This window comes from Ceratotherium simum, chromosome 16 (assembly GCF_057802395.1).
Source record: "Ceratotherium simum simum isolate JZ-2026a chromosome 16, ASM5780239v1, whole genome shotgun sequence".
NCBI classification, from domain to species: Eukaryota; Metazoa; Chordata; class Mammalia; order Perissodactyla; family Rhinocerotidae; genus Ceratotherium; species Ceratotherium simum.
This window is the reverse complement of record NC_141915.1, coordinates 43,095,647-43,121,384: the sequence shown is the minus strand read 5'-3', so window position 1 is coordinate 43,121,384 and position 25,738 is coordinate 43,095,647. Positions and strand designations below refer to the sequence as shown.

General features: G+C 56.4%; 2 protein-coding genes across 6 annotated transcripts; one reads left to right on the top strand and one right to left on the bottom strand.

The window, feature by feature from the left end:
• Positions 1–2,906: 2,906 nt before the first annotated feature.
• On the top strand, positions 2,907–12,788 carry FAM171A2 (family with sequence similarity 171 member A2). Of its 4 annotated transcripts, none has more exons than XM_087441264.1 (9): positions 2,972–3,109; positions 3,930–3,998; positions 6,760–6,987; positions 7,218–7,310; positions 9,575–9,733; positions 9,815–9,994; positions 10,092–10,208; positions 10,330–10,456; positions 11,083–12,788. In XM_087441264.1, exons 3-9 carry the CDS (start codon positions 6,843–6,845, stop codon positions 12,548–12,550), a joined length of 2,289 nt encoding a protein of 762 aa, XP_087297390.1. In that variant the 5' UTR covers positions 2,972–3,109; positions 3,930–3,998; positions 6,760–6,842; the 3' UTR covers positions 12,551–12,788. The 4 variants fall into 4 exon arrangements, with proteins under 4 accessions (XP_087297389.1, XP_087297390.1, XP_087297391.1 ...); XM_087441265.1 differs by having other exon boundaries at positions 2,993–3,109; positions 3,964–3,998; XM_087441263.1 differs by lacking the exon at positions 3,930–3,998 and having other exon boundaries at positions 2,907–3,109.
• A 420-nt stretch (positions 12,789–13,208) lies between these two features.
• GRN (granulin precursor) lies at positions 13,209–19,994 on the bottom strand. Of its 2 annotated transcripts, XM_087441267.1 has the most exons (14): positions 19,907–19,987; positions 18,111–18,249; positions 17,116–17,260; positions 16,866–16,991; positions 16,666–16,750; positions 16,066–16,178; positions 15,855–15,990; positions 15,634–15,728; positions 15,275–15,398; positions 14,887–14,984; positions 14,551–14,796; positions 14,065–14,298; positions 13,755–13,985; positions 13,209–13,665 (listed from the first exon to the last, which is right to left on the bottom strand). In XM_087441267.1, the coding sequence occupies exons 3-14, from the start codon at positions 17,251–17,253 to the stop codon at positions 13,528–13,530; spliced, it is 1,764 nt and encodes a 587-aa protein (XP_087297393.1). In that variant the 5' UTR covers positions 17,254–17,260; positions 18,111–18,249; positions 19,907–19,987; the 3' UTR covers positions 13,209–13,527. The 2 variants fall into 2 exon arrangements, with proteins under 2 accessions (XP_087297393.1, XP_004432618.2); XM_004432561.3 differs by lacking the exon at positions 18,111–18,249 and having other exon boundaries at positions 19,907–19,994.
• Positions 19,995–25,738: the final 5,744 nt, after the last annotated feature.

The following is a 25,738-nucleotide window of genomic DNA, read 5'->3' as shown; positions in this document are numbered from 1 at the left end:
GTCAGGGAGTGGGGGTGGGAAAGAGGGACAGGGTGGCAGAGCCTTCAGGTGAGACTAGAAAGGGAGTATGAGGGTGGCTGGGTGGGAGCATTAGAGAAGGCAGGCTGGCTCCCTGGTGGGCGGCTTTAAACAATATTTTTTTCAAGATTTTGGAGGGGTAGACTTCAAGATAACTTGATTTGGGGAGATAATGTGCTCTCCCCACTCATAAAAAAGCCTTTAAAGCTGTGTTCAGAGTGAAGAGTGGCAGTGGGAGGCTGGCTAAGCCCTCAGCCTGAGGAAGGCAGTGTCACACCAGGGAGAGAAGAGCAGGCATTGCTGTCCAGCCACCCTGCTGCTATTCCTTCTGCCCCACCAAGGAGAAGGGTCTTCAGTTAGGAATGAGGGCAATGGGCAGGGAGCTCACAGGAGGGCTAGGAGTGGAAGACAGTTCTCTCCCTGCTGAGACTGGAGTCAGGGGATAGAGGTGGGGGGTCCACCTGGAGTCCTGAGGGATCTGTTGATTCATGTGTTCAGTAAATATCACACACCTACCATGTGCCTGGTACCATTCCAGTGCTGGGATGGAGCAGCATACAGCACAGAGTCCCTGCACTCATGGAACTTACATTCAACCAGGGCTAAAGAGCAAACGTGTGGTCATGGTGGTCAGTGCTGGGAGTAAAAATAAGGGTAAGGGGATAGAGATAGAATTATGTGGGTGTTGGGAGAGGGCTGACATTTTAGGCAGAGTGGTCAGGGAAGTCCTCTCAGATGAGGTGAGCAGAGAGATGAATGAATGAGCCTGGCAGCTGCATGGGACTAAAGTGGACAGAAAGAGCAGCCAGTGAATAGGCCCTGAAGTGGGAGCAGGCTTGATGTGTTCAAGTAAAAGCAAGAAGGCCCATGGGCTGGCGGCGGGCGAGGGGTCCAGATGAGGTCAGCGGTGGGGGCAGGCAGGCAGCCCCTTGTGGCCATGGGTAGGACTTTGGACTTGTTGCTAAGTGTTGGGGGAAGCCACTGATGGACAGACTTACCTCACAAGAGCTGCTGGTATTTGATTTTACCCAAAGGAGTAAAAAGGGAAATTCTGAAAAGCACCGAACAGTTCACATCTACGCATGGCAAGTTCTAGAACAGGTTTCTAGTTAGGTGACTGTGAACATCTAGGAAAAGATTAAGCTGTGATCCTTGAACACCAGCCAAACTCCCTCTCCCCTCTGCCATTGCAAATGAGTGGCCCCAGACAATTTATCTTGATCCAGAAAAGCATTTGGCATTTGTCCTTATAGACGACAGAAATGTGAGCTGGATGATAGAGACTCAGCTTTAAACCTGAACAATTTTGATAAAGCTGAGAAGATCTCTATGGGGGTGTCCCAAAGCTCCATCCTGGCCCTGGGCTGCCTAGTACTGCCATGAGTCTCTTAAATGGAGGCAGGGATGCTCTTCACTCTGCAGATGGCTGCTGGCTGAGAGGGAGCTCCAATACAATGGGTGACTGAAGCAGATTCAAGGCAGCCTTGACAGATTGTAAAGTTGGGTTGAAACCAACAAGATGAAAGTCACCAGGGATGAGTGCTAAATCCTGTGCTGAGGTTCCCCCAAATTGATTACATAAGCATAGGACTGGGAAAGCTGGTTAGATGGAAATTTTTGAAAAAGAAGGGAAGAGAGAGAGGGAGGGAAGGAAGGAAGGAAGGACAGAAGGGAGAAAGGGAGGGAGGGAGGAAGGAAAAGAAAGAAGAAAGGAAGGCAGGAAAGAAAGAAAGAAAAAGAGAGAGAAAAAGAAAGGAAGGAAGGAAGAAGGAAAGAGAGAAGGAAAGAAAAAGAAGCTGATAATTTTGTCTACGAGCTTGTAACAAAGTCCCCTTAGGTCAGAAGACCCAACCAGGGGACCCAACCAGGATAGAGGCACCAGGAGAGAAGCCTGCGTCCCGAGGTCCTTGCCCTAGGTATCCAGTCTCCTCCGGGGCACCACATTGTGAGAAGGAGAAGGTGACACAAACCAGAGAGAACCAGGAGAGAAATAGCAGATTAGATGAGGATTTGGCCACCCAGAAGCTGAGTGATGATGACAACCAGAAACTGGAAGGAAAGAGAGTTTAGCTGAGGCAAGGGCAGGCCAATAGCTGTCTTCAAATGTGGGGTTTAATGGCTGAGGAAGAAGGAAAAGACACAGTTTGTCATTCATGAACCGGAACCAGTGGGACCAACCTGTGATTCTCAGTGAGAAAGAATAGCTGCTTCCACCTCTAGAAGAACTTCCTAAGCCTTATGACTGCCCAGCACTGGATCTTATTACCTGGGCCAACAATAGCACCTGTCAGGCATGTGCTAGACCCTTTATGTCATCTCATTTAATCGTTACAACCACCCCACGGAGGTAGAGATTATTACAATTTTCACTTTAAAAGAAGACTGAGCACCAGAAAGCTAAGTAACTTGCTCACAGCTCAGTAAGCTGTGAGCAGAAGCTAGACAGAAACCGGGACTGACATTCCCAAGGGGGCTGCGCGCTGCCTCTCCGACATCGTGCAGAGAGAACCTGGCAGTTCTTACACTTTTTGGAGACACTCAACCGTACGTACCTCTGTGAGCATGTTGTAAGCAATAGCCATCTTCCCTCCCAGAATTTTGCACCAAATATCAGGGGCTCTGGAACTCCAAGAAGCCCGGTGATTGGACCCTGTTTGCTACACCCCCTCGCAGCTGGGGGTCTGGGAGCGCGAGGTTGGGGGCTGCCAGGTGGGCTGAGGGCTGGCAGTGCTGGCGGGCGGAGCGGGCGGCGAGGGGGCGGTGCCGGGACGCCCGCGGGGTGGGGCGCCGCCTGCAGGGGGCGCTGGCGGCGGCTCCGGGCTGAGACAATCGCGCTGAGCCGCCGCTGCAGCCAGAGCGGGAGCCCGAGCGGCGCGGCGCGGCGCGGCGCAGCGCAGAGCTGGGGCTGAGCCGGGCCAGCCGAGCGGGGCCGGGCGCGAGCCATGGGCCGCTAGGGCCGGGCCGAGCCCCGCGATGCCGCCGTCGAGTGGCCCCAACGTCTTTGCGCGGCTCCTGCCGCTGCTGGGGCTGCTACTCGGCGGTGCCTCCCGGGCTCCCGGCAAGTCGCCGCCGGAGCCCCCCAGCCCGCAGGGTGAGTCTCGGCCTGGAGGGGCAGCGATCGCGGGCCTGCACCCTCCCACCGATCGGGTCCCCGCCCGCCAGCCCCCTCTTCGCGGCGCTCGTGCATTTGGGGGGTATTCTATTCCCTGGATTTGTGGGTGGGGGAGCTGGGCGGCCTGGGATCAGCGCTTACGGGGGAAGAGGACGGACAGAGAGAGAGAAACCGCTGGGGCGGGGGTCTCGAGGAGACACAATGAAGGGGGCAGGGGTCCCCAGGCTCCGCGCCGCCGCCCCCTCCCTCCTTGTTTTTCTCCCTCCTGGTCCGCGAGGCGCTGCTGCCTGAGCCATTGTCTGCCGAAGACACCCGCCCAGGGGCGGGCTGGGGCGGGCGCCCGCTCCGCAACCCCCTGCGGGTTCCTCGCTGCCGACCTGGGCTGGGTGGGGGCGCAGGCGTCGGCTGCCACCCTGGGCCCGGAAGAGTGCTGGGCGCTTGGAGCTGGCTTTTAAGGGAGGAGGGGAGAAGGGGGAGTGGGTGAGGCAGTGGGCGGATTGACTGCTTGAATGGGGTTCTTTGCCTTGGAGCCTGACAGCCTCCAGCCGGCCCCCCAGGTTCAGAACTTGTGGTGCACCAGAGAACACTGCTCAGCCCATGACGAAGGAGGGGCTGCAGTTGGGGGGGCCTGGGAAAAGGGGTGCATTATGATTCCCAGCTCAAGGCGCATGGCAGGGCTGTGGTGGCGGAGCCATGCTGAGCTGGCTAGCGGGCTGTGGGAAGTGCCGGCTGGGAGGGCAGGTGCCTGGGTCCCCGTCCACCAGGTCTCTGGCCACTCCTGTCCCCGGTCCACTCCCAGGTCACCCCCTCCTCATCTCACCTCTCCATCGCAGTGGAGGAGACCCTCCCAGCGCCTAACCGGGCCCAGGTGGGTGTGTGAGGTGGGGGTGGGGTCGGTTCCTGCAGCGGGAGAGGGTGGGAGAGCTGGACCATGACTCCCTACAGACGCCTGGGCTCTCAGGAGCCTCCACCCACTCCAGCCCTGTACCCACCTTCCAGCCTCCTGCCCCACCACCCAGCTACTGCTCTCCCCTCTCCTGCTTCTGGGCCCCATCCCTGCCTGAAACGGCGCTCTCCACTCCTCACCTCCCCACCAAGGAGCTGGCAGGAAAAGCAAGGTGGGGGGGTCTGGATGAGGGAAGTGGGGTCCGGATGAAGGGAGGGGGTCGGATTTCCTCCTGGAATGAGGCAGGGCTGAAGCCAGGAGAGGCAGGTACTGTGTGGAATGTCAGGCTTTGGGGAACGGAGAAGGATCTCCTAGGCTCAGTCTTCCCTGCTCTCTGGGGGAGGAGAGGAGGCTTTGATGGGTAGGAAGGGGCCCTAGTTTCTCAGGAAGCCTCTCCCTCAAGTCCGGCACCCCAGGGGAGGGGGCCCAGGGAATTAGCTGGAATAGAGCCAGGATAGGGGGCTCTCCCAGGCCTCTGGCTGGGAGCCCAGGTTGAGGGGAACGGGGAAGGGAATTAGGCATCTGCTCCCACCCCCCAGCTTGGCACTGATGCCTCCTTTGCCTTACCTGCCCACCCCTGTTTTGTTCTCTGGGCCCCCTCCCCTTTTCTGAGGCTCTGGACCTTGAACCCAAAGCATTCCCTCAAATGACCATATTCCATACTCCTGGGTCCCCTCTTCCCAGCTGCTCCACCCAGCTGCTCCTAGCCTGGAGTAGGGGTGGGGAGTAGCCAGGCCCCTCTAGCTACTCAGAATTCCTACTAGGAGGAGGGGGGAGAGGGGAGGCTGCCAGTTCCTGGGAGAACCAGAAAGCAGGAAAGGGTGGAGTGTGTGCACCCACCCTGCAGAGTTGGGCTCTGGCCTGGGAGGGGAGAGGGAGGTGGACTCAAGCGAACAGCTGGATGGGATGCCAGGGACAGGCGTGGCAATGGCCCTGGGTTTAGAAGCCTGAGATAAGACACCTGTCACTGTTGAGTGTCAGGCTCCACCCATGAGGCCCCCTGACCTCCCCATGCCCTGCTGCCCTTAGCTCCAGGCTCTTTCTTCTGTCCCTGGACTCTCCTGGGTTTGTGTCCAGCACCAAGCCCACTCCCCACCTGCCTCCTGGGCCCCACACTGAGGCCTCTGTACCTTTCCAGGCATGACACCTACTCCCATTATTAGCAGCAAGGTAGGGGTGAGGCATGTTCTTGAAGAGGGGCTGTGCTGAGTGGGAAGGGGTAGAGGGTATTCTGGATCAGAGAGGCTGCCCAGGGAATCCATGAGAACAACTCAAGGCTCAGTCCCTCCCCCGTCACCCCATCTGAGCTAAGGACACCTGCAGGCTCATCCTGGCTGGCTCATCCATGGGCTAGGGGCAGAGGCAGCTGGAAAGCAAAAGACTTGGACTTCCCTTCCCAGCCCCCTCCACACCAGTTTCCCTTGGGCCTGGGTTGGCCCCCCGCCCCCCAGATCTCTTTCCCCTTGCCAGGGCCCCAGCTCCCTGCCCATCTCTTGGGAGGAATGAGGGCGTTGCCATGGCGACTGACTATAGCTGACCAGCTGAGAAGGGACAGGCAGTACATGTGAGGGGGAGGGGTCAGGAGGCACTTCTCTGGGCTTAGGGGTTGGGGTGAGTCCCTAAATCTTAAGGGAAACAGGCTTGTACAAAGGATTCTGGGAAAAGGATGGATGATGGGAAAGACCAGTTCCCTAGTGTCCCCTTCTCAGTTTCTTCCTGAGAAACCGAACTCTGACCCAGTCCTCTACCCTCCCTTCCAAATGGCTGAATCCTGACCTCTCTCCTCTTCACTTGCAGACCCCTGGTTCTCTACTTATTCATCCTTTCTCAGCCCTCCTTTCCCCTCCTCTCCCTGAGACCAGCCCCACTGGTCCAGTGGTTAAGAGTTTGGGTATATGGGGCTGGCCCCGTGGCTTAGCAGTTAAGCGGGCGCGCTCCGCTACTGGCGGCCTGGGTTCGGATCCCCGGCGCGCACCAACGCACCGCTTGTCTGGCCATGCTGAGGTGGCATCCCACATACAGCAACTAGAAGGATGTGCAACTGACATAAAACTATCTACTGGGGCTTGGGGGAGAAAAAGGGAAAAAGAGGAGGAGGATTGGCAATAGATGTTAGCTCAGAGCCGGTCTTCCTCAGCAAAATGAGGAGGATTGGCATGGATGTTAGCTCAGGGCTAATCTTCCTCACAAAAAAAAAAAAAAGAATTTGGGTATAGAGGCAGACTTCCAGGTTTGGATCCCACATCCCCCACTTAACTCTAGTGCAAGTATCTAAACTCTGAGTCTCAGTTTCTTTATCTGTAAAAGGGGCTAAGAGCATATTTTATCGAATCTAATACATCATTGACTATAAGATGCATCATCATTTCATGTACCAGTAAGAAAGGAAAAAAATGCTGCCGATTAAAATTATGACATCATCATAGGCATAGCCTGAGTTCAGAAATGTTAAAACGTGGAAAAGTGCATGTGTTAGACTTGATGAAATATGGTAATAGTACCCTCCACCTCATAGGCTGATGTGAGGTTTAAATGAGGGCTCTATAAATGCTGGCTCTTAAAATACCTCACCTAGCCTTGGCCCCAAAGCTGCTCCCAACCCACAGCCCCCTCCTCTGATCTCAGGGCTCCCCCAGTTCTCTCCTTTCTCCTCCTCACTCTCCTCACCCCGTCTTGCCCACAGAGATCCTGATCAAGGTGCAGGTGTATGTGAGCGGGGAGCTGGTGCCCTTAGCTCGGGCCTCAGTGGATGTGTTTGGGAACCGGATGCTGCTGGCTGCTGGCACCACGGACTCAGAGGGCGTGGCCACACTGCCCCTCAGTTACCGCTTGGGCACCTGGGTGCTGGTCACTGCTGCCCGCCCTGGCTTCCTCACCAACTCCGTGCCCTGGCGTGTTGACAAGCTGCCCTGTGAGTGCAGGGGCAGGTGGGGGGGGGGGCAGCAGCTGACCCCATCAGCCCCTTCCCAAAATAGTCCTTGGGGGCGGAGGGGGCAGGCTTTCCAGCAGCTGCTGCCTGGGCTGGGGTACACAGAGGGGGCTGAGGGAGAATGAAGTCACTGGGATTCAGATGGAGGGAGTGCCCAGCGGGGGTTGGGGGGAGGGGCTTTCTCTGGAGCTGACAGGCCACCCCTCCCACAGTGTACGCGTCAGTCAGCCTCTACCTGCTCCCAGAGCGGCCGGCCACCCTCATCCTCTATGAGGACCTGGTGCACATCCTCCTGGGCTCTCCTGGTAAGGCTCTCCCCCACTTCCCCCGCCACGCCAGCTCCTCTTCATTCCCCCTGACCTGGGCATAGAGAGTTTTGCTCTTGCACATATTAGCTGTATGCCCTTGGCAAGTCACTTAACCTCTGAGCCTTAGTTTATTCGTCTGTAAGATGTGGCTATTGATAGTACCTACATCATCAAATTGAGGTAAGAATTAAATATCATCAAGCATGCAAAAAACAGCACAGAACCTGGTCAATAAATGTTTATTGTTATTGGGGCTTCTCGTGGTTTCTATTCTCCCTCGACTCCTACCATTAGAATTCCCTCTCCCTGCCCCCTTTATCTTCAGTGGCTCTCCATTTGTTGTGCACTTGCTGGGTGCCTGGCTGAGTTAGGAAGCCATGAGAGGGTGACCTCACAGGTACTGAACCTATCGAGAGCAAGGCCTGGAGCAATCTGCAGTGGCCCTTGTCTGCCCACGGGCTTTCAGTCTCATTCAGCTAATACTGCAGCACCTGTGCTGTGCCGGGCGTGGTGTCTGGTGCTGGGGAACAATGGTAAGGAAGAACAGACCCGCTCCCTGCCCTGTGGGGCTCAGACAGGTAGGAAGACACACAAACAGATCATTGCAAACCCTGGAATAATGACAAAGCAGCCGGGCAGTGCAGTAGAGGGCTGCATTCAATACTGAGAAAACCCTAACCTGTGAGTGTAGCAGGGCAAGAGAATCTGGTGAAGGGGCTGTGGGACTGCGTGGGCTTAAAATTGAAGGGGGAGCAAAGGCACCTTCACTGGAGAGGAAGACCTGAGGGAGTCACCGAGATGCAGGGACAGATAGGGACAGTGAGGGTGCAGGGAATGCTCTGGTCTGGCTATGCAGCAGGAGCACCTGGTGCAGACTGCTTGATGAAGCCAGGCAGAGGGGAGACTCCATCTGGCTGGTACTAGGGAGCCACAGTGGGTTTTGGAGTGGGAGAACGCCCTCCCCAGTTTATATTCTCAGCTTGAGCCCCTGTCCCCAAATTACTCATTTGCTCCTCTTCATCTCTCTGATCCTGACCCAGAGGCTTCCAAAATGTCTTTGGAGGTTTCTAAAATGCCAAATGAACCCTTTGTTGCCTCCCAGCTTAAAGCCCTCCCATGGCTCCACTGCTTCAGTACAAAGCCTAGATTCCTTTACAAAGTGAACAGCGCCCTCCGGGACCTGGCCTGCCGCTGCCTCACAGGCCTCTGGGCCTTTCCACTTTCTCTCCTGGCTGAGTCTTCCCCATCCTGCAAAGCTCCACAGGGCCTCCCTGAGCTGGGAGGGCCACGCTCCCCTTGCACCCTGCATCCATTTTAACAGTGAGGCAAGATGGACTGGTGGGTGAGAGCATGTGTCCTGGCACTAGACTGCCTGGGCTTCAGTCGGGCCCCAGGATTGAGACCTTGGGCAAGTTAGTGAACTTCTCCCGCCTCCATTTCTCCATCTATAATATGGGCTTAATAATAAAAGCACTACCCCAGGGGCTGTTGTGCTAATGACACGGGTTAATACAGGTAACCTGCTTATAACAGTGCCCAGCATATCTTACAGCTTAATAAATGTTAGCTATTACTATAGTGTATTGGAATTCTGTTTCACATCCCCTCCACCCCAAGACAAACACACACGTGCGTGCATGCACACAAGTTAAGCTATCTAATGCAGTAGCTACTAGCCACGTGTGGCTATTTAAATAAATTTAAAATTCATTAAATTTTTTAAAGTTAAAAATAAATCCAGTTCCTCGGTTACACTAGCCACATTTCAAGTGCTTCATAACCATGTGTGTCTGGTAGGTACTATAATGGGCAGCACAGATATCCCCCACATCAGAAAGTTCTAAAGGGTACTGTAATGGACAGCACCGCACTAGACTAACTTGAAGGCAGGGAATTGTGAATTATGTCTTATCCATCTTTGTATCCCCAGCACCTAACACAGTGCCTGCCACACAGTAGACAACAATAATTGGTTGAGGACCTGAAGCTCATCTTTTTATAGGTGAATAAGGAAACTGTTTCAGAGAGAGTAAGTAACTTGCTCAAGTTCACACAGCCACAAGTAGGAGATTTCTGGTCCGTGTCCCTTGCAAGTTAACATTCTATGACTGCCCAGTTCTCTCCCCAAGTCACCACCCTCCCTGGCCTTCCCAGGGGGCCTGACCCAATGGCTCCCCTTCTCCTCAGATACTTGCTTTCTGCTCTGGTCCCTGGACAACCTTGTCCCTGGCCAGGCCACTGCAGCCCCTCTCTCCATCCAGGTGCCCGCTCCCAGCCCTGGGTGCAGTTCCAGCGCCGGGCTGCCCGCCTGCCTGTCAGCTCCACCTACAGCCAGCTCTGGGCCTCCCTCACACCTGCCAGCACCCAGCAGGAAATGCGGGCTTTCCCGGCCTTCCTGGGCACCGAAGCCTCCGGCTCAGGTATGCTGGGTGCCAGGCATGGAAGGGATGTCCCCCCTTGCTCAGGATTTAGCCCTCAGCCCTTGTGTCCCCTTCCTCCAGGCAATGGCTCCTGGCTGGAGCTGATGCCCCTGGCTGCTGTGAGCGTGCACCTGCTGACAGGCAATGGGACAGAGGTCCCACTCTCGGGCCCCATTCACCTGTCCCTGCCTGTGCCCTCAGAGCCTCGTGCCCTTGCCGTGGGCACCAGCATTCCAGCCTGGAGGTTCGACCCCAAGAGTGGTGAGTGCCTCAAGGGGTTGCAGGTGCTGGAGCTCGGGGGAAAAAGTGGGACTTAGATGGGGGACGCTGAGTTTGATGAAACCCCTGCCTCTCCCAGGGCTGTGGGTACGCAATGGCACTGGTGTGATCCGGAAGGAAGGCCGGCAGCTCTATTGGACCTTCGTCTCCCCCCAGCTGGGGTATTGGGTGGCTGCAATGGCCTCCCCCACGGCTGGTGAGAGTGGGGGGACAGCAGGGACGGGGGCAGTGATGGAAGGGGAGGCTGGGAGAGTGGACTCCTTCTGAAAGTCAGGAAGGGCATCCACACCTGGACGCTAAGCCCTTGCCTGGCACAGGGCTGGTCACCATCACATCGGGCATCCAGGACATTGGCACCTACCATACCATCTTCCTGCTCACCATCCTGGCAGCCCTGGCCCTGCTGGTGCTCATTCTGCTGTGTCTGCTCATCTACTACTGCCGGTGAGTGGCTTCCAATCCCCCAGCCTTCCTGAAGCCCACCTTCCGCCCCCAATCTCCTCTCAGCCCATGCAGACTGAGGCCTGTTCTATGCCTGGTCTTGTGCTGGGCGCTTGGGCCCCAAAGATGCATAAAACACAGTTCCAATCCTCAAGACACTGACTGGAAAGCACTGCAGGTGCACATGCAAAGACCTGAAAGACCGGTGGCTTAAGACGGTGGGGGGAGAGGAGGCAAGACCTGCAGGCCAGGCCCCTCCAGAGACAGTCGGCAGCTGTTCCTACCAGCCCAGCTCTCACTTCCAGGGGACCTCGGGCCAGACAAGTCCCTAGTTGGCTTAGGTGCTCCTCCCACCTTCTCACTGCACCTTCTTCATGCGAAGGAGTGCAGTTTACCCCGAGGGGGACCCAAATGGGCACAGCTGCTGGCTGGACCTTCCACAGACATGCAAGTTCTTTCCACAAACCTCTCCCAGGACCCATCTGGGCTCCCCAACATCTCTCCTAAGTCCCAGGCACTGTCCTGGCTCCTCCACCTATATCCATCCCTCATCTTGCAAGTGCAGGGTTTAGGGAGCTGCTCTGGCCCCCACCCTCTCCTAACAGTCCCGTCTACTCCCTCCTCTCCAGGAGGCGCTGCCTGAAGCCGAGGCAACAGCACCGCAAGCTACAGCTCTCCGGGCCCTCTGATGGTAACAAACGAGACCAGGCCACTTCGATGTCCCAGCTCCACCTCATCTGTGGGGGGCCCCTGGAGCCTGCCCCATCGGGGGACCCCGAGGCTCCGCCTCCAGGCCCCCTCCACTCGGCCTTTTCCAGCTCCCGGGACTTGGCCGCCTCCCGGGACGACTTCTTCCGCGCCAAGCCACGCTCTGGCAGCCGTCCGGCCGCCGAGCCCGCGGGTGCCCGCGGGGGCGAGGGCGCCGGGCTCAAGGGCGCCCGCTCCGTCGAGGGTCCCGGCGGGCTGGAGCCAGGCCTCGAGGAGTACCGGCGGGGGCCCTCGGGGGCCGCGGCCTTCCTGCACGAGCCGCCCTCCCCGCCGCCGCCCTTCGAGCACTACCTGGGCCACAAGGGGGCGGCCGAGAGCAAGACCCCCGACTTCCTGCTGTCGCAGTCGGTGGACCAGCTGGCGCGGCCGCCGTCACTTAGCCAGGCCGGGCAGCTCATCTTCTGCGGCTCCATCGACCACCTCAAGGACAGTGTCTATCGCAACGTCATGCCCACCCTGGTGATCCCCGCGCACTACGTGCGCCTCGGCGGCGAGGCGGGCGCCGCGGGGACGGGCGACGAGCCTGCCCCGCCCGAGGGCACGGCTCCCGGCCCGGCGCGCCCTTTTCCCCAGCCCGACCCCCAGCGCCCGCTGATGCCGGGCCACTCGGGCGCGGGAGGCGAGGGCAGCGGGGGTGGCGGCGGCGAGGGCTGGGGAGGCGGGCGCTCGGCGCCGGTCAGCGGCTCAGTCACCATTCCGGTGCTGTTCAACGAGTCCACCATGGCGCAGCTCAACGGGGAGCTGCAGGCGCTGACCGAGAAGAAGCTGCTCGAACTGGGCGTGAAGCCTCACCCGCGCGCCTGGTTCGTGTCCCTCGACGGGCGCTCCAACTCGCAGGTGCGCCACTCCTACATCGACCTGCAGGCGGGGGGCGGCGGCCGCAGCACCGACGCCAGCCTGGACTCGGGCGTCGACGTGCACGAGGCGCGGCCCGCGCGCCGGCGGCCCCTGCGGGAGGAGCGGGAGCGCGCCCCGCCCGCCGGCCCGCCGCCGCCCCCCCCGCCCGCGCCCCCGCGCCTGGCGCTCAGCGAGGACACGGAGCCGAGCAGCAGCGAGAGCCGCACGGGCCTCTGCTCCCCCGAGGACAACTCGCTGACACCGCTGCTGGACGAAGTGGCGGCGCCCGAGGGCCGGGCGGCCACGGTGCCCCGGGGCCGGGGCCGCAGCCGCGGGGACAGTTCCCGCAGCAGCGCCAGCGAATTGCGGCGCGACTCGCTCACCAGCCCGGAGGACGAGCTAGGGGCGGAGGTGGGCGACGAGGCAGGCGACAAGAAAAGCCCGTGGCAGCGGCGGGAGGAGCGGCCGCTTATGGTGTTCAACGTCAAGTAGTGCCCCCGCCCCGCCTGGCGCGGCCTCCAGGCCGGCTTCCACCCTGGCCCGCCCCCAGGGTGCGCGCCCCGGGGAGCTGCGGGGCTGCCCGCTCTTAACCCCCGCCAGGCGTGGAAAGGTGCCCGGGGGCCTGCGGAGCTGTCCAGGGGTATGTGCTTGGTAATGTCGTGGGAGGGACCCCATGTCTACCTCCAAGAGGGAGATGGGAGGGGGCCAGACCCGTTGGGAGGAGCTGGGGAGGAGGACTGGGGGGGTGCGGGGATGGGGGGGGCGGGAGATGCAGTGCCTGTATACACGTGGCTGTACATAGAAAGGTCTATTGTGGGAAGGCAGGAGGGGTGATCGGGCCTCAGCTGCTAGTGTGAGGGCTGGGAAGGGAGGGGGCATTCTCTGTGGACCCCTGGGAGGGGAGCGGGTGCTGCTTGCTGACTAGCCCACCTCCGGGCTACGATGTCACAGGGCTGGTGGCTGGGGTGGCTCTGGGGACTAGGGGACAATGTGATGGGATCTCTGTGGGCAACAGCAGATATAAAACTGGTGAGATTAGCTCCGTGCGTGTCTTTCTATGGGGTAGGGGGAGTGTGGGCACTGGATGGGGGCCCTTGCTCCGAGGTCCCCTGGGGAGGGCAGGGAGGGTGGCCAAATTAGACACTGTTAAGAAAGTGTACAAACTTTATTGCAGCACATACACACACACACACACACACACACCCCTGTGGATAGGGAAGAGCACCTGGCCACAGGGTCCACAGAAACTGGGGGAGGGTATGGCAGCTTGTAATGTGGCTTTCGCCACAGCCCCCCTTCTGATAGGGAAGGCCTTAGACTGAGGCCCCACCTCCCACAGTGAAGATGGGACTCAGAATGGAGGAGTCTGGGAGAATTTGGTGGGAGAGGGGTGCTGGGGAGGCCTGAGCAGTGGGCACCCTCTGAGCAGGGTCCCGAGGGCTGCAGTATCTTCAGTCCTCAGTCTCTCCTCACAGTAGCTGTCTCGGGGCTGGGTCCCTCAGAGGAGTGTCCCAGCGCAGGGTTGCCCTGCGCAAACACTTGGTGCCCTTGGCCGCACAGCGGAAGCCAGGAGGACAGCAGTGACGGTGATCTGCACAACATATGCCCTGGATGGTCAGAGAGAAGTGTGAGAGTTCGACAGAGCAGGACCTGGCCCATGCCCATACCCAGCCCCAGGGTGGGGGGTGGCACTGACCTGGCGATAGGGACAGCAGGCCCAGCCCCCTCGACTAGCTCGGCAGCAGGTCTGGTTATCATGGCAGAAGTGCGCCTCCCCACATTTCACGTTCCCTACACCCATGTGAGAGCCAAGGGGCAGGCGGGCGGCCGGGTGGGCAGAGTCCACCTCCTTCTCACAGGACCGGGCCTTCACGTTGCAGGTGTACCCAGCTGGGCAGCAGTGCTGGCGGTCCTCACAGCACATGGCCTGGGGGGGACAGAGCAGCATTATACTCTCGTCTTCCTCTACCCCCGGGGACTCAGCTCCCCTATCCAGGGGCACTCACATGGGGCAACTGGCAGCAGGCCCAGTGCCCACTCAGGCTTGGGCAGCAGGTCTGCCCCACCGGACAGCCGGTGAACTGGTCACAGCCCGTGTCTCTGGGGTGGGACAGGGAAGCTCGGCGGGCAGGCATCTTCTCCAGTCCGGTCACCATCTTGTTCCCCCTCTGACACTGCCCCCCAGCCACACATGTGTAGCCCTGGGGGCAGCAGTGCTGGTGGTCCGAGCAGCAGACAGCCTTTGGGGGTGGCAGAAAAGGATGCTCTAGGATGCTGCTATGTGGGATGGAGCACTGAGCCCCTACCCGCCCTGCTGTCCCCCACCGCAGCCCACCTCTCCTGCTCACAGCTCCTCCAGCTGGGGATGAATCTGACAGAGCTGGTGTGCTACCCGTAGGCTAGGCAGAGACCAGAAGAGCAAGGTAACAGGAGTCTGGCCACCTGCCCAGGCAAAGACACTGCCCCCCAATGCTATTCTACTACCCATGCACCTCTGGGACAGGACAGCAGCCCCACTCCCCAGACGTGAGTCGACAGCAGGTATAGAAGGAAGGACAGCTGGTGACATTATCACAAGGGACATCAGTCTCCATGGCTTGGGGGTCCAGCAAGCTGAGGTGGGTTGGGGCCTGCTCCATCCAGGGCACCTGGCGGGCCCCCTGTTCACAGGTACCCTTCTCTGTGTCACACCTAAACCCGGCTGGGCAGCAGTGTATGTGGTCCTCACAGCACACAGCCTAGGGTAGATAGAGAGGGGACAGTGGGCACAGGGGCCCAGTTGGCTGCCACCCTCTCTTCAGCCCAGCCGACCCACCACTCCTGGGTACCTGGGCAAAAGGGCAGCAGCCCCAGGCCCCCGATTGTAGGCGGCAGCAGGTGTAACCATCTGGGCAGCTCACCTCCATGTCACACTTCACCTCCCGCACTGTGAAGGAGGCAGGGAGGACAGGTCAGCAGTGGCACTGGGGACCCTCCGGGGTGCCCACCTTTTGCCAGCTCCACAGCTAGAACCACATGTTGAGGATGGAAGGCACTGCTTAGGCCAACCCCAGGCAGTGATCCTAAGGCTAGGCCCAGTGTGGAGGAAAGGGGGCTGTAGCTGCCTGGCCCCTCCATGTGGCCAGTCCCTCACCCCCGTCTGTTCCCAGAACAGCCTGGTGGAGAGCTCCTCCTCACGGTGCAGGTGGAATGGGGTCTGTGGCCTGCCTCTGGTACCTGTGTGTGCCGGCAGCTTGGTGAGGAGGTCCGTAGCGTTCTCCTTGGAGAGGCACTTATTCTGGATTAGGTCACACACAGTGTCCTGGGGGCAGCAGTGCAGGTGGTCGGAGCAGCAGATGGCCTGGGTGGGGGCGGGGGTGGGTCTTTATGACTTCCAGTCTCAGTGGAGCTCAGGGAGCAGCCAGGCTGACAGCTGGTACTGCCCCAGTCCCCCACTAGGGGGTGGCATGAGTCCTGAGCAGCCAGGCACTTGCAACAACTAGTCAGACAGCACCCCCCCGGAGTCCCTGCAAGGTAGGTATCCAGGCCAGGTGGCTGTGGGCACACAGCCCAACTGGCTACAGCCCCTCACTCACATTGGGCATTGGGCAGCAGCCATAATTCCCACCGGGCAGCTCGCAGCAGGTAGAACCATCAGGGCACCGGGACCGTGCGTCAGGGCACATGACCACTGGAAGGGGAGAGAGGTATGAGGGGCAGCCGGGGTGGGGGGACACGGGACTTCTCCCCAGCTATGAGCCAGATGAGGCCCCCACTCACTCTTAACCCCCAACCTGATGCTCTCCCACCTCCTCACCTGCCCTATTAGTCCTTTGTGCTGGGATCTTCTTTGCCAGGGGATGGGTGCCCGTGGCCGTGAGGCAGCGGGCATGAGCCAGGTCACAGGAGGTGCCATGCGGGCAGCAATGCACCTTGTCTTCACAGCAAGAAGCCTGATGAGAGATGGTCCTGACTCCGTCTCTGCCCCCACTGCCCTCTCCCCTCCCCCTATCTTCCCACACCTGTACCTGGGGCATGGGGCAGCATCCCCAGGAGCCATCAAGCATAGTGCAGCACGTGGAGGAGTTGGGGCATTCGAACTGGCTACCGGGGCACTGGACGGCACCCAAGGAGTTGGTATCTGTGGACAGGATGACCCAAGATTCTGCCAACCCATTCAGTGAAGGTCATTCTTCCTCATCACTCAAGGAGCTGCTGGCACCAGGGCCTGCAGGCCCAGCTACAGGGTGATTGGGGGGCTGGCTCTAGGGCTCAGTGTTCTCCCAGGCACTCCTAACCCACTCTCCCCACCAGCCAGTCCTTGCCGCAGCAATACAGCACAGGGCAGGGGCATCCATTGACTGGGTTGGCATTGAACTAGCTGGGCAGCTTGGCCTCTCCCCACCCCCGCAATGCCTGGCCCCAGGCTTGGAGTCTCACATTCTCTCCTGCCCGCTCCTGGCCCCAGTGCTGCCCCTCTGTCCAGAGCAAGGGCAGCTTAGTAGAGATGCCACATGAATGAGGACATGAGGCCAGGAATCAGGGTCACCCAGCTGGCTGGGCTCCTGGGTGCTCCAGGCTCTACATGCTGCCTGTCTGCCTGCCCTGCACCTCCACCCCTGCCGCACCTGATCTTCGGAAGCAGGACCGCCCGTCAGCACTGCAGTGGAAGCCGCGTGGGCAGCAGTGGCGGCCATCCCCACATGACATGGCCTGTGGGACACAAAGATGCCTGCATCAGCTAGGCCCTTTTACTCGGCAGTGGGAGAGCACAGGAAAAGTGTAAATGCAAATCTGGGCCCCTCCACTGAGCTAATGGAACCCTCACCTCTGGGAACGGGCAGCAGCTGGAGGTCCCCAAGATGGTGAGGAGGCAGGAGTAGCCAGGAGAGCAATGGGCATCTATCTGGCAGGGTCTGCCCAGGCGCCTGCTCAGTGCTGTGGGCCATTTGTCCTGGGAAGTGAGAGGAGAGGATAAACTGAAGGACCCAAGCCTGTCCCCCTCCTCTGGCCAATCCAAGATGCCCCTTTGGGAAATCCCATGATACAAGCTCTGGCGTGGGCTGAAGGGCACTCACCAGAACAGGATTGCAACAGCTGTAGCTGGCTCCTCCTGGGTCCAGGCAGCAGGCCACAGGGCAGAGCTGACCATCTGGGCACTGTGTTCCAGCCACCAGCCCTGCCACTAAGGCCACCCAGCTCACCAGCGTCCACATAGTCTGCCTGCAAAGTAACAAGAGGCCTTTGGCAACCAGCTTAAGCCTATGCCACCCTTGACTCTGGGGCCAGTCACTCCCCAGCCCCAGGCCCAGGGCTACTTGAGCCTCCCCAGCAACTCCTTGTCCAGGCAGCAAGAAAGTGTGGGGCCTGAGACTCAGCTTCCTACATATGTCCTGTGTGTGTGTCACACATGCACCAGCGCATGTACACCCATGAGCATGAATGCTGACGAGTACACGTGTGAATCTCTGTCCCCACCATGTGGCTTAACACCTGAGTCTCTGTGGGTGAGTGTGTAGAGATGTGGGCACGTGATAGGAAGATTTATGAGTTTTGTGGGTCTGATCTGTGGGGATGTGGGCCACCTGTGGGGGGTGGGGAAGGCATCAGTAGCCATAGGAGGACAGGGCTAGGGTGCAAGGAGGGAGTCCCCCACCCCGGAAGAAAAGCCAGGATTCCACTTCCGCAGCCAGCCCCTCCAGATGCCTCCTCAATCAATACTGTGCTCACACCTGCACCCTGCTAAGGCCTGCTGGCGGGGGAGGGGAGGTCACATGATGACATGGGAAACCATAGGGTTGAGAAAGTTGTGAAAAGGGAAGTGCAGTGGCCAGTGGAGTCTCAGCTGCCTTCCCCAGAGGCCAGCCACAGCCCGCCCACTGACTGTCCCCTCCCCACCCAGGGAAGGGGACACAGAGGCTGGGTCAGCCTTTGAGACACCTGTGTTCTAAGGACCCCCAACACCACCAGGCCCTTTCAGACTCCCCAAAGATACCACCCTCTTACCCCTGCCTCTCCCCCTACCCTGGAGCCGAAACTCAGCCACAGGTAGAGACAGACCACATGTGCCCACCTGACTGCAGATCCCAGTCAGAAGGAACCGAGCCTCAGTCTCTCCGGGGGGGGAGCAGCCTCTCACTTCCTACAACTCTTGCCCCAAGTGCCACCACCCTGCTGGTTGAATAGGGCAGGTCCAGGGGATGTCACACTGCCTAGAGGGGCAAAACCAAATATGTTTATTGAACCCCTTGGGAGCCAGTTACAACACTCTATTTTCTTTATTCTTTGCAACAACCATCCAAAGTAGTAATTATTACCTTTACTTTTCAAAGGAGGAAACTGAGGCTCAGAGATGTTAAGTAACATGCTCATGTCACATATCAAGTCATGGAGATGACAAGCTTTGATGGTTCCAGAGCATATTGGACCTGGGTTCACCTCACAAGTGGCATGATGGACAGTGCCCGGGAATGGACCCCAAACCCCAGGAGGGAAGAGGCCTGGGGTCCAAGCAGAGGAAGGCGACAGAGGCATTTCCTGGGCAGGTGGACCAGGCAGGACAGACATGGGGAGTGCAGGGGCTGCCTGGATACTGCACTTGGGTCCTCGTCCTAGAATTGCCACCACTGACTGAGAGCGCCTCAAAAGTTGCTCCCTGTCTCCGGGCCTCAGTTCCCCCCCGAGTCTGTGTGTGGACACAGCACACAGTGTGTGGCAGGGAATCGCACTGGCCCAGGCCCTCACATCCCCTCTCCCTCACCTGGCTTTCCTCAGGGTCCCCTCCCCAGCTCAAAGACCATCACCAGGAAGCCATCTCGCGGCCAGGTAAGGATGAAGAAGAACAGTCCTGGGCCACAGCCCCATTCACCCTCTCCTCTATGCCCACAGCTCACAGGCAAGGCATACACAGCCGGCCCACCCACTTCTTGGGAGTCCAACCTCGACCCTCCACAGGCTGTCCCACTGCCCTGGCTTAGGCAAGAAGCGATGCGTGTCTGCACAGACCTCGGACTATTCGGCACCCTAGTGATTTATGTATGTATATTTTCCTTCCTGGGTATCCTGAGGTTAGGGAGTATAGTGTATGCATCTACTGAATACGCATGCCCGCACATGCACACACAGGACCAGGGATGGAGGAGGAGAGGCCTAATTCCTCTCAGTAGGGTTCTGAGTGGAGGCCTCTCTCACCCCCACCCCACCTTGCCCCAGTAGAGAGCGACGACAGGAGCCTCTTCAAGCCCCCATCTCCGTCATCTTCCACTAGGTGGCACCCCCCAACTCCGATTGCCAGGAGGAGAGAGATTCCCATAAAGTGAGCCAACCCAACTGCGAGTGAGCAGGGAAAAGTGGCAGGGAGAGGCGGAAGTCAGCTTGTCCCACCCCCCACGAGAGGAAGTAAGGGAGAGCCAGACACAACCCAGGGGTTCAGTCACCACTCCCAAGTCCCTGCTACCTTTGAGGAGGCCAGGGTCTCAAGTCCCACTCCCAGCCCTCTGAGCTCCGGGACCAGGGGTGGGCGTCTCTCTCGCTCCCAGCTGCCGCGAGGACTACCCACCACCACCAGCACCTGCCCACGGGGGAGGAACCGGCTCAAGAATGGAGTGGTCCCTGCTTTGAGGAAGCGGCTGCAGCTTCCGGGGATGCTGGAGGGGAGAGAGCTCCCTTCTAGTGGGGGTCACTGCAATTACTGCTTACTACCACCCCCCATAAAACTCCCTCCAGTGCATCGCAAATCCCCCAAACTCTCTAAGCGACTCTTCCCTTATCTCCTGGCTGAAACTCCGGAGGAACCTTAAGCTTCCGTGTCTCCCTGGGCGGGCCCCTGGGAAGGAGCAAGCGAGAGGTGGGTGCCGCCGCCCGCCTTACCTGCGTCAGGGTCGGCGCTCCCTGGATAGCAGCAGCCCGGGAGCTCACGGACTTGGGCCTCGCAGCGCAATGGCCCTCCCACCTCAGTTGCCATTGGCCAGCCGGCCCGGGGTGTCGCGCTACCATTGGCTACGCGCCGGCTTAGAGGCGGGGCTAGGCTGGAAGGCGGTGCTTCTTTCCTACTCAATTCGCTCTCCTCCCTCCCTTCGTTTCTCTCTCGTCACTCCCTGTTTCCAGGGATCATGTGATTGGAAAAGCATGTGATGCCCTGGCCTGCTCCGCCGGGATGGGGGTGCCCGCCTCCCCGCCTTCTGTGGGCGCCTGGTAGAGTTTGCCCGAGATGGAGTAGCGTCTGTCTGGGGACATTGACAGCCAAGGGAGCTGCCCCTTAGAGAGTGCGTTCAAGGGCGTTTACAGGATGTCCACTTCTGGATTTGGGACATTTGCGCATCCTGTTTGTATTCTCTTCAACAAACTCAGATTAAATGCTGGCCGGCCAGGCCCCAAAGAGGATGGAAGGAGAGTTGTGAGGGCAAGGATGAACAGCCCTCAGGCACTTTCCTCGAGGTGCTCGCAGCAGGGTGTGGGTGGGTGGAGAATGGAAGGCTCAGATTAAATCTAATTTAAGGTACAAGGGCGTGTGCCAAGTGCTATGGATGTGTATGGGAAGAGGTAGTAGGTTGGCTCTAGGCGGGGAAGAAGAGATTTAGTTCCACCTTGGAGGCACCTTATTGAGCTGAGTCTGGGAGGACTTTAACTGGCAGGTGGGGAGAGGTTGGAGAAGTGGCTGGACAGGGGGTGATGGGAGGAGCGTTAGGAAACCAGATGGGAAGGGCAGCCTTGGGCAGGGATTGAATGCCAAGTTCAGTGTAGTGGACTTGAGGAGCTGCTGTGTGTCTGGCTCAAGGCTGGGCTGGGGTGGGTGCATAGTGGAAGTGGCTTCCTAGTTTCAGTCGGCCCTGCCTTCCAGGAATTGACAGGTCGGGTGAGGAGAGAAAATGTACCACACAGAACAGATTAGCCAGCAACAGGAGGCAGACTGCTCAGTGCCAGAGGGCCTGGCCCAGGCCGAGATGAGTGATAGGAGATGCACGGGGAGAGAGGAGAGGCCCAGAGAAAGCCTGGTGCCTGGGAAGGAAGGGGAGTGTTGGTTATGCAGAGTAGATGGAGAGCGCTGAGGGTGAGGCTGGGGTAGGGAACAAATAGCCACGCTCAGGGGTGATGGGAGTCTGGGTAGGGAAGCAGTGGCAGGGCTGAGGAATTGAGTGGAAGCAGTGCTCAGCCTGGGGCCAGAGAAGGTCCAGAGAGTGGATAAGGCTCCTCCTGAGAGTCAGGACTATTCTGCAGGCTAGTGACATTTGTGCATGTTTTCTTTCCTCTGTATCCCGAGGCAAGAAGGTACAGCTTATGCTTCTATTGACGAAGCTCATACACACACACACTTTTCATGAAATGTTAGGCAGATCAATAAATGTACCTATTAATCAGAACTACACAGAACAAGAAAAAAATACATACAGAAAAAGAAAAAAACTAGAGTGACTGAAACAAGTATCACAAAATCCTTAAAGAGGTGATTTGCCCACCAGGGACATTTGGCAGTGTGTGGAGACATTCCGGGTTGTCACTACTGGGGGGAGGTGCATCTAGTGGGCAGAGGCCAGGGATGCTGCTAAACTTCCTATAGTGCACAGGACAGCCCCCACAACAAAGATTATTCTGCCCAAAATGTCAGTAGTGCTGAGGTTGAGAAACCCTCTCTAAAGGATCAGAAACTTTCTCCATGAAAGAACTCAAAGTTTTCCTCCCACAGAGCCTCTTTTCTCTTATTTCATGTATTTTAAATAAATGTTGTCATCTGATTTCCCAGTAAAAGTAGATTATAGAAAGATCAGGGGATGTATGGGTGGAAGTTTCTAGAAGCAATCACTTTGAGTTTAGCAAGGATTGAAAGCATTTAATAGGAAAAATTGTAAAAAGCAGACTGAAGAACTTAGAAACCCAACATCCCGGGGACACTGAGTATAGGGGGAAACAGTTCTGGAAGACTCAATGGGCCTTACCAGCATTACTCTTAAAGGACAGTAGTTAATAGTCAAAGTATGAACCTGAGCATTCAGAAGAACTTGAATCATATGCAGTTACTCTGATCACTATGGCAAGGAAATGTGGAATATAGTTACTAAACAGCTTCTCACACTAGATGCAGGGAACCTCCACTTCAGTGGAGAGGGTACAGTTCCCATGAGGACTGCAGAACATCTCCCACATTCCTCAAGAAATGTTCCAGTGTCCTTAAACCCTCCAATTCAGGAATCTCTCTCCCTCTGCTTTTTGCTTTTAAGGAGGGAGTATCATTTTGTGAATAGGAAAGACTGAAAAGAAGCAAACTTCCAGAGTCACAAAGAGATTTGACATCAAAGTGTCTATCCTCATTTGCCCCGTTCCCTAAGCCCTCCCAGCCCCCTTGGCCAGGCCTTGTGATTTTTAATTTTGATATAATCAATTGACTGTAAATGTGAGGGTTTATTTCTGGACTCTCAGTTCTATTCCATTGATCTATTTGTCTGCCCTTATGCCAGTACCACACTGTCTTGATTACTATAGCTGCTTGGCAAGTTTTGAAATTGACAGAAATGGGAGTCCTCCAACTTCTTTTTCAAGATCATTTTGGCTATTCTGTGCCTCTCGAATTTCTATGCAAATTTTAGGATGAGTTTCTGCAAAGACAGCTGAGGTTTTGATAGGGAATGCACTGAATCTGTAGATCAATTTGGGGTGTATTGCCATCTTAACAATATTAAGTCTTCCTATCCATGAACATGGGATGTCTTTTAATTTATTTATCAGTTTCTTTTTGACAGTTGCCAAGTGTTCCATGCTATAGATGTTATGTAGTTTACTTAACCAGTCTCATTTTTTTTCTTCTCCCCAGTGCCCCAGTACATGGTTGTATATCCTAGTTATAAGTCCTTCTAGTTCTTCTTTGTGAGCCGCTGCCACAGCCTGGCAACTAACAGACGGGTGGTGTGGTTTCGAGACTGGGAAATGAACCCGGGCCTCCAAGGCAGAGAGCGCAGAACTTTAACCACTACACCATTGGGGCTGGCCATAACCAGTCTCATTTAATGGACTTTTATGTGTTTCCAATTTTTTGCAGTTACAAACAATTATACAATGAATATTTGTGAACATGTCTTTGAGTGTACATGTGGGAGTTAAATTTGTAAAAGTAACATTGCTGGGTAAAGGGTATGCACATTTGAAATGTTAATGCCCCTCATCTAGCTCAACCCCCTTTCTATGCAATGAGGAAACTGGTGCTCAGTGAGGACCTCCTCTCCAGTCTTGAAAATTTTTCCAGTTTACATTCCCAGTCACACTATTTGGGAAACTTATTTCCCATATACTCACCAACATTGGATACGCCAGTTAAAAAATTTTTTTTGCTTATCTAATGACAGAAGATATTTCCTGGTTGTTTTATCTGCATTCCCTTGATCTCTAGGGAAGTTGAGCATTTTTGCCTATGCTTATTCTGCATATGTATTTCTTCTGTGAATTGCCTGTTCCTATCTGTATTAGTCAGGGTTCTCCAGAGAAACAGAACCAATTGATGTGTATATAGAAAGAGATTTATTGAAAAGAATTGAGTCACGTGACAATGGAAGCCAGCAAGTTCAAAATCTGCAATGTGAGCCAGCAGGCCGGAGGCGCAGGAGAGTCTGATTGTGCAGAAGAAGTCTAAAAGCAGTCGCTGGAGAATTTCCTCTTGCTTGGAGAGGCCAGTCTTTTTGTTCTATTCAGGCCTTCAACTGATTGAATGAGGCCCACCCACATTATGGAGGGCAATTTGCTTTAGCCAAAATTCACTGATTTAAATGTTAATCTCATCAAAAAACACCCTCCAAGTTGACACATAAATCTAACCATCATATTATCCTTTGTTCACTTTTCTACAGTGTTTTTCTTTTTCTTGTTGGACTATGAGATCTCTTTATATATTCTGGATATTACATATGGTGCAGATATTTCTTTCCAATCTGTCATTTGTCTTTTATCTTTATTTATGGTATCTTTTGCGGTCAGAAGCTGTGTTGTTATGTTATCGGAAATCTAGCAATCAATTTTTTCCTTTGTGGCTTCTGCATTTTTTTTCCCTCCTTGCTTAAGAAGTTATAAATATGTTTTTCCTTGTTCATTTCTATTCCTGCTGCAGCCCCAGCTGAACTGGACCTCAGATACCAGGCTTGTGCTGGATTGAGGCACCATAATTGACAGGAGGTCCCACTCAGGAGCCTGGCACGGAGAGACCCCTGGATATGTCCCTCTGGCTAAGAGGTTCCTCCAGTCAGCCCCAGGGCTGCTTTCAGAGGTGATGGTCTGGATAAAGGGGTTGGGCAGCTCCCTTCTCTATCCTGTCTTCCACTTTTCTCAGCCTCTCCTTGTTTCTTCCAATCACCCCTCAGGGTTTTCTTCATTCAGAGTTACTGTTCTGTCCACATAGAAGAGTCACAGCTACCCCAGGACAGAGGCTATCTCCCCCCAGGATCTTGCATTGCCAGGTAAAACACAGGATGCCTGGTTAAATTTGAATTTCAGGGGCTGGCCCGGTGGCGTAGCAGTTAAGTTTGTGTGCTCCACTGCGGCGGCCCGGGATTTGTGGGTTCGGGTCTGAGGAGCGCACTGACGCACCACTTGTCAAGCTATGCTGCGGTGGCCTCCCATATAGAGTAGAGGAAGATGGGCACGGGTGTGAGCCCAGGGCCAGTCTTCCTCAGCAAAAAGAGGAAGATTGGCATCGGATGTTAGCTCAGGGCTGATCTTCCTCACACACACACACACACACACACAATTCAGATTACAAACGAATTTTTTTAGTGTAAGTATGTCCCATGCAATATTGGAAACATACTTATACTTAAAAATTATTCATTGTGTATCTGAAATTCAAATTTAACTGGGAATCTTGTATTTTTATTTGCTGAATCTGGCTGCCGTGAAGTCTGAGGTTGGAGTGAGGGCACAGAAGCAGCCTCTCCCTCACACACACCTCTTCCTTCCCCTTCCTGCCTGAGTCACCTTGGAGTGAGCAATTGTTGCCCCAGTTCCTGAGGCACGACCCGCATCATTGGGCACCTGACCCTGTGCCTGTGAGGCTCTGCTGGGCCCTCCAGGCCCTCTGGGTGGGTGTGGGGGAGGGGAGTCAGGACTGTGCCCAGTGCCCAGGCCAGAGGCTATGGCAGGATATTTGGCAACAGAAGTACTGAACCAAGTCAGGAGACCTGGGTTCCTGTGGCAGCCGAGGCCATGAACTTGCCCAGTGCCAGTGGGCAGGTTACTTCCCTTGCTGTTGTTTTTTAATCAATTTCTATTTTTTTGGTGAGGAAGGTTGGCCCTGAGCTGACATCCATTGTCAATGTTCCTCTTTTTGCCGAGGAAGATTAGCCCTGAGCTAACATCTGTGCCCATCTTCCTCTATTTTGTATATGGGACACCGCCACAGCATGGTTTGATTGGTGGTGCCTAGGTCCACGCCTGGGATCCAAACCTACAAATCCCGGACCGCTGAAGCAGATCATGCGAAGTTAACCACTAGGCCACCAGGACTGGTCCCCTTGCTGTTGTTTCTTAATCAATTTCTATTTTTAACAAAGTGTAACATGCAAATAAATTTTAGTCAAATTATAACACAAAGTAGCACTCTTGTCCTCTCTCTTTTCCTAACCAAGACCTGCACTTTCAAACTCTTTCACAGTTTCTTCTGTGAGTTTCCTTGCATTTCTAGTTAGTGTGCATATGCGAGTTCTCAATTCGCCTTTGGCCTCTGTG

Bases quoted from the DNA above. Each gene is read 5' to 3' on its own strand.
- FAM171A2 (XM_087441266.1), top strand. From the start codon at position 3,640: ATGGGGTTCTTTGCCTTGGAGCCTGACAGCCTCCAGCCGGCCCCCCAG. The intron at 4,012-6,761 runs GTGGGGGTGGGG...TTGCCCACAGAG, and splicing joins GGCCCAGGTGGGTGTGTGAG to ATCCTGATCAAGGTGCAGGT. The intron at 9,734-9,814 runs GTATGCTGGGTG...CCCTTCCTCCAG, and splicing joins CACCGAAGCCTCCGGCTCAG to GCAATGGCTCCTGGCTGGAG.
- GRN (XM_004432561.3), bottom strand. From the start codon at position 17,253: ATGTGGACGCTGGTGAGCTGGGTGGCCTTAGTGGCAGGGCTGGTGGCT. The intron at 16,179-16,665 runs GTGCGGCAGGGG...TCCTGTCCACAG, and splicing joins GTCCTGCTTCCGAAGATCAG to ATACCAACTCCTTGGGTGCC. The intron at 15,991-16,065 runs GTACAGGTGTGG...ATCTCTCATCAG, and splicing joins GATGCTGCCCCATGCCCCAG to GCTTCTTGCTGTGAAGACAA.